Source organism: Geospiza fortis, unplaced genomic scaffold (genome assembly GCF_000277835.1).
Source record: "Geospiza fortis unplaced genomic scaffold, GeoFor_1.0 scaffold425, whole genome shotgun sequence".
Taxonomy (NCBI): domain Eukaryota; kingdom Metazoa; phylum Chordata; class Aves; order Passeriformes; family Thraupidae; genus Geospiza; species Geospiza fortis.
Genome location: NW_005054387.1, coordinates 2298365 through 2305379, shown reverse-complemented (window position 1 = coordinate 2305379; position 7015 = coordinate 2298365). Strand labels below are relative to the sequence as shown.

At 60.2% G+C, this 7015-nt stretch overlaps 1 protein-coding gene across 1 annotated transcript in view; it reads left to right on the top strand.

Moving 5' to 3' along the window:
* The window catches only part of SMG6 (SMG6 nonsense mediated mRNA decay factor), a 104357-nt gene extending 97893 nt beyond the window's left edge, over positions 1–6464 (top strand). Inside the window, exons 16-18 of the mRNA XM_031060632.1 lie at positions 2357–2568; positions 2806–2887; positions 4424–6464. Coding sequence (XP_030916492.1) covers positions 2357–2568; positions 2806–2887; positions 4424–4554 — 425 coding nt within the window. The 3' untranslated portion in view covers positions 4555–6464. The remainder of the gene's footprint in view (positions 1–2356; positions 2569–2805; positions 2888–4423) is intronic.
* Positions 6465–7015: the final 551 nt, after the last annotated feature.

Below are 7015 nucleotides of genomic sequence, written 5' to 3'. Positions count from 1 at the left end.
TGCTGCCCTCCGAGCCATTGTGGGGGTTCCTTCTCAGCTCCTGGTGTCCAGCAGACAGCTCTGCCTGTCCCAGAGCCAACATCCAGCTGCTGCCCTTTCCCTCAGGCTGAGCAGCCCAGCTCAGGAGGGATTCTGGGGGCTGGCACCCCTGGGTGGGGAGAGCAGGGCTGGATGCCTGCCCAGCTCAGCACAGGAGCTGCCAAGTTGCTCCGTGGCTTGGCACTGCAGAAGCCAAGGGAAGGCAGTCAGCAGCACCAGCAGAGCCTGGGAAGCCCTGGGGGCTGTGGGGCATGTTAACACCTGGGAGAGCTGGGACCTGCCCTGGAGCCATGGCTTTGCCTCCTGGTGCACTCCAGTGGTTGCTGGGAGACTTCTCCATCAAACCCCAGCCAGGGGCAGCAGGAGAGCTGAAAACTCTGGTCCTCCCCCTGTCCAAGATACTGCTGCCCTCAATCTGCAAAAGGAGCCTGGCCTGTGCTGCCACAGGCACAACTGAGCACTTTTAGTGCCCTCCTATCCTGCTGCCTTGTCATATGGGGACAGAGTAACTCATCTCCCACTGCTGCCACAAGCCCCCCAGAAGCACCCCAAAGCCAGCAACTCCCTGTCCATGCACTTGTTGGTCACATTCCCCCTCATCCCCCAGGACAGCCATCAGTATGGGCAGGAGGAAGCCATCCCCAGGGCCTGTGGCTGCTGGGAACAGAGGCCTTGGTGCCATGTCCCATGGGCAGGCTGGAGAGAGGCCCAGTGCCCTTCCCCAGCACTGCTCCCTGCTCTTCCCGGGGATGCAGCAAGGGGTTAAGCGCTTGGCTTCTCGTTGGGTTTGTTTCTCTTGCTCTTTAACCTGCTCCGTGCTCCTTGAGCCTGACCCCGCCATGGAGAAGCCAGGCCTGGTGCAGAAGCACAAACAAGCCTCCCCTTTGAAGCCTGTTTAGCTTGGAAGCAGGAAGGCGGATTTCGGGAGGGAATACCAGCTTTTCCTGTTTGATGTTCCGTTCTTGCACGGCTCCCCCCACCCCGGGCCCAGCCGTGCATTGTGTGGAAATGGCAGCATCAGGTCGGTAGCAAGAAGAGTCTCCAGCCAGGGAAGAGCAAAGCAGCTCCACGCAGATTTAATTGGAATACCCAGACAGTGAGTGCCAGTCTCACCATGGAACAGAGCGATCACGCAGGCTCCCCGGGCAGTGATTCACAGCACTGGGGAGAGGCCTCAGACCCCGAGCTCTCTCCCCGAACCCCCCAAGGAATGCATAGTTCCCACTTGAACTCAGGACTTGGCTCCAAGCTCGGAAACAATCTTCAGAAATGAAGCCATGGCTCAAACACACACACACACACACACACACACACACAGAGAGCCCGCGGAGGCTCCCTCGCACACACGTGCACCCCAGCTCTGTGCACACGCAGCCCTGCACACCAGCACAGCCAGGGGACACTTGTTTGCACATCTGGATGCACATTTGTGTGCCCAGCCCTGCTGCCAGCTGTGAGGCCAGGCATACAAGGGTGTGTCCAGATGTGCTCACAAGCATCATCACTCATGCATGCAGAGCGGCTCTTCCAGCAGCCCCAGCACCCAAGGGTTGGTCCCTCCTGGAGCTCTGGGGTCTCTTGGGCTCGTCAGGATGGAGCAGCTGGAGTTCCCAACCACTTGGCAGCAGTACAAGAGGTTCCAGTCAAGGTGAACAGGCTGGGAATCCACCTGGATTCCAAGCTCGTCTCGAGGCAGGACAGATGCGCAAAGCCAGATGGGTGAGGCGTTGAAAGGAGCGTGTTCCCTGCCAGGAGCACGGGGTGGTGGCTTCAAGTGGGAAAACAGGCCTGGGATTTGTGTGGGAAATAGTGCCAGGGTGGGAACTGCCTGCTTCCTGTTCCCATGTGCAGCCCTGCAGCCGGAGGCAGCAGTGCCACACGGGCAGGAGGCACAGTGCCACGGGCCATCGCTGTGCTCAGAGATAGAGGAGCAGGATGCAGGAGTTCAGGGTTTCCTGACAGCCCTGGGCACGGACGTGCTGTTGGCGTGGTACAGCACGGTGGGCTGGGGGGCACAGTGATGCTCCCCAGTGTTTGGCAGGGCAGAACCAGTTGCCCTCACCAGTTACACTGCGGGGGTGAGGTGCCTGAGCTCTCGGGGCTGAGCCAGGTGACCCACGGAGGTGGAAGGCAGCAAAGCTTTTCCAGACCTGCAGCCAAGTCCAGGAGCACAGGGACACTGCAGCAGCTGAACCCAGATTTCCTGAGCCAGCTCCCAGTGCCCCGGCCCTGAGGCCTTGGCAACTTGCATGCTCCAGCAGCAGGTCACGGGAGCACCTTGTCCCATAGTAACTGTACCTCCTCTTCCTGTTTGAAGTGATAAACGAGCTGGATGGCCTGGCCAAGGGCCCAGAGATGGAGCACCGGGCCACAGGCTATGCCCGCCAAGTGCAGGAGAGAGCCAGGAAGTCCATCGAGTTCCTGGAGGAGCGATTTGAGAGCAGGGACAACTGTTTGAGGGCTCTGACCAGCCGAGGCAACGAGCTGGAGTCCATCTCCTTCCGCAGTGAGGACACCACTGGCCAGCAGGTAAGGGGCATCGGGGAGCTTTTTGCCACCACCTCCTCTGGGAGAACCAGGGACCCTGAGGTCCATGAGCTCTGAACAGGGGGGGCTCTGTGCCCCCACTTTGCAGCTGGCTGGGCAGGCCCTTGTGTCCCTGCTCCCATGAGCTGTGTTGGGGTGTCTCGAGGCGGTGCAGCAGTCAGGGTGGTGAGGGTGCACAAGTTTTCCCTGTCAAGGGTAACCTTGCCCTTTCTTTTCCAGGGAAACAATGACGACCTGATTCTGTCCTGCTGCCTCCACTATTGCAATGACAAGGCCAAGGATTTCATGCCCTCCAACAAAGGTGGGACATCCTCACATCCTCTTTGTCCCTTCTCTGTGGCATTCCACAGACTCCTCCCGTTTCTCTTTCATGGCCCTTGGATCTGTTCCCTCCTGCATTTTGCCTCTTTCAACACCAAGGTGCCACCTCCTGCCTCCGGTCAGCCCCAGGCTGTGGCCCTCCCACCTCATTGCCAAATGTCACCTCATGGCACCTTGAGGATGCCCCGGCCTGTGACAAACACACCATAAACATCCACAGATCCATTTTTTGTGGTGACAAAAGGCCAGAAAACACCTCCTCCCCATGACCCCTGATGCCTTCTGTCCAGGACTCTTTTTCCTCTGCATTCCTGGTTGGCATCAGCCATGTGTGCTGGGACCAGACAGCCTCCAGGCTGTTGCCAGGGCGGCAGGGATGGGAATCACATCAGCAGCTGCCCAAGAAATCAACCCGCATTTGTCAGCACGAATTCTTAGCAGCTTAACTTGTCAGATTCACAGAGAAACCGTCACCAAATGTTTATGTGCAAATGATGCTGAATTTTGAAATCATGTGGATTATGGGGAATGGGGCCTGACAAGCTGACAGCCTCTGGTTTGTAACAAGGAGGCGCGTCACCAGCGCGGGGCAGAGGATGTTTATTGTTACACATTTCTTAAAGTGTCCGCGCAAAACCTCCCGCTCCCACTTGAGGCAGCTCTCAATCCCTGCCCTGCCTTCCCGCTGAGCCCCTAATTCTCTTCCTTCCAGCACAGGCCAGCCAGGTGCTTGCCCACCATCCCCAGTCCCAACACCGTGACCATAGCCCGCGTTCCTGGCCACCCTCCCCTTCCCCTCGTCCTGCTGCTCCCTGTGCAGCCAGTCTGGGCCCATGTTGGGCTCCCATAAACTCTGTTTTTTCCATTCCCGTCCTGGCTCGGAGGCACTGTGTTTCCTGTGCTCATAGGAACAGTGCTCTGGTCACAGGACCCAGCTGCTTACACACAGCCCATATGCTTCCCCTGCCTCGCACACACGTAAGCGTGGCTCCCACATCCCAGCCCGGCGCGTTGCGTGCGGGGCAGCTCATCCATCTGGGGGCAAGATCCCTCTGGTTCTTTCTCAGGCATCAACTCCCAGTGTCTGTCTGAGCCTCAGCCAGAAACACCTCGGTGTCAGTGGCGACTCCAAAAAAGCTCCACAAAAAATAAGGGGTGGCTTTAGATCTTATAATGAGATCAACAGAATAATAGCACCAGCTTCCTGCTGGAGCCAGGGTCGCAGGCCGTCTTCCTGGCCTGGGTCAGGCAGGGACCTCCTCTTCCCAGCCTGTGGCCAGTCCACCACCCCTGTGGGCAGTGGGCAGTGATCACAAATCACGTCTGGGCAGCACAGAGAGGGGAGCAGATGGCCTTGGGGATGCAGGGCTGTGTGTGAGGCCCACCAGGAATCTTGGCGAGGAGCAGGGAGCTGGGAGCTGGGAGCAGGGAGGGTAGGGGAGCGCACCATGGGATGGATGGAGGGCCTGGGACAGGTCAGAGTTTCACTGTGCTCCGTGTGTGTGTCTCGTTGCAGACGATCCCATCCGTTTGCTCAGGGAAGTGGTTTTGCTGACGGACGACCGGAACCTGCGAGTCAAAGCGCTGACCCGCAACGTGCCGGTGCGGGACATCCCCACCTTCCTCAAGTGGGCTCAGGAGGGCTGAGGAGGCCAAGGGGGGCCCAGGGCCCCTGAGGGAGTCACGCAGCCCCTGACGGCGGGAGCCCGGCTCCAGCGGCCGCCTCGCCGCGCCGCCACCGCCGCCAGCCCACCACGAACAATAAACGCCACGTCTTCAACCCACCCCGGAATGGCCGTGCTGAGAAGGGCCCCCCGAGGGCAGAGCAGCTGGGAAGGTCATTGCTGTGGATGGTTCACGTGGAGGCTGGGCCCTTGAGGGGCCCGCCGGCCTTTGGGCAGCGCCAGCGCGGAGCTGGAGAGCCCCGCTGGCGAGGGAAGCTTTGGGTGAGCCCTGTGCTGGATCACCAGCCTTTTGCTTGGTTTGCTTGGGTGCAGAGAGCTCGAGTCACGCCTTGGTGGCTCTTTGGGTTGGTAGGCTGCGTAGGGCAGAGATCTGGGGACACGCCGGCACAGACTTTGGGATTGTTTAGTCCAGCCTGTACCCCTTGGAGAGGCCATGGATTTCAAGGGCAGGTTTCCCCCTGCCCCAGCCTATTTGTCCTGCATGGCCAGACAGCCCCAGGTCCCCATCCCCTTCCCCACCGTGTGCTGCCCCACGCAGGAGTGCTGCTTGCAGAGGGCTTTGTCCTCTCCGTGCTGCGGGGTTTGCTTGTTGAGTTTCATTTTTTCAGTGTAGGTTAGTTTTCAGGTGTGTGCCCTGCCCGCTTTGCTGGGGGAGGCTTTGAACACCCCCACAGCTGCTTTGTCCTGATCCCCTGCCCACCCCAGCTGTTCCTTGCCCCTTCCCTTCTCCCCCAAACCCCTTAGTCCTACCCTGCTACCTTTAGGCACACTTTTGACCTAGGACTCAGTGTGAGGCTAACAGAATTCTCCAAGGACCCCAGGACCGGCTGTCCCATGGGTTCTGTGTCCTCACATTGCCACAGACCCCTCTTCCATGTGGGATCTGGCTTCTGCCTATGGCTGCAGAGTCAGAGAGAACCACAGAAATGCTCAGCCCCATTATTTGCCTAGCTGAGAGGGTCCATGGATGGAGCCATTGCCTCGTCCCTGGGTCATTTTGCGCTTGGAGTTGGGGTTGGGGTGCTGCTAAGCCTTCCACACCCCACCTTGTCCCATCACCAAGTGTCCCATCCCCAGTGACACGCCAGATACAGAAGCTAAGAGGGAGCATTAACCCCTGAACCAGAGCCCCTGGAGCTGTGTCAAGTCCCAGTCCCAGGAGCCAGGGTGGGAGCAGCCCCAAGGCCACCCCTGGTCCCCGCTGGGGCGCCGCAGCCGTGGGAGGGACGTGGCAGAGGTGGCAGAGGAAGCAGCAGGACAGAGCCCAGCGTTTTCCTTTCCTGTGTGGGTGGCTCAGACCCAGAGTCTGCATCAGGAAGCTCGGCCACCCCTGTGCCAGCCCCCAGCCCCAGGGGCAGGGCCAGCAGCAGGGTCAGAGCCTGGGCAGGGCCATGGACACGCGGGCTGTGCTGGATAACCTGTGCCAGAGCAGTGCCCAGCCCGGGGCACCGGGCACAGAGACTTTGGGGTGCCCACGGCTGCTGTGGGGCACACGGAGCCATTGGCACAGCACCCACGCCCCGATTGCTTGCCCACAGCCGTGCTGGCTGCCAGCTTTGCAGAGACTTTGCCTTCTCCTCCACGCCGGGTGTGTTTCAGTGTTTGTTTTCTTACGGCGCTGCCCCAGAGCTCCTTTCCAAGGTACCACCAGCCTGGAGGGCCCTGCAGCTCTGCCACATGAGTCACAGGCTCATGGGACAGTTTTGGTGCCACCAGACCAGGTGGCACAACAGTGAGCAGAGCTTGAGCGCCTGGGGCCGTCCCTGCCAGGCTGCTGGGAGCCCTTGTCTTGGGGCAGCGCCCGCGTTCGGGATGTTAAGTTGGTTTTAATAATTTTTAGTATTAAACGTGTCAGTGCAGCGTGGTGTGTCATTTGTTGTCAGCCCATGAGTTGCTGCTGAGGTGGGGCTGGGGGACACCAGGGAGGGGCAGCAGTGGGACGCACTGTAAGGATGACAGCGACTCTGTCCCACCTGCATCTGCTGCTGCCCCCAGCCGAGAGGGTCTCGGCTAACCAGATGCACAGCAAATCCCCTTGGGTCCCCTCCCTGCAGCTCTGCACCCACAGGTGACCCCCAGGGTCACTGTCAGCCGTGCTCAGCTTCAGCCCTGCACCAGCCAAGCCCCTCCCCAGAGAAGAACGCGAGGCCACGCGTGTTAATGTCACTTTATTGCTCATTCCGTTTCGACTATAGAAAAAAAAAGGGCGAGAAGCCCGTGTACAAATTGGACGTGATACAGGAGGGGCCGGGGCCCCGCTGGGCGCTGCCAGCTGTGCTTTGGGTGCTGCCGCCGCCTCCAGACACCCCACGGCAGCTCCGGGGGACCGGGACAGCCCCGGGATGCCCGGGGCAGCTGGGCAGGAGCTCAGGCTAAGGCACAGTGGCTGCGAGGCCGGGGGCAGTCGCTGCTGGCGGCCGCCC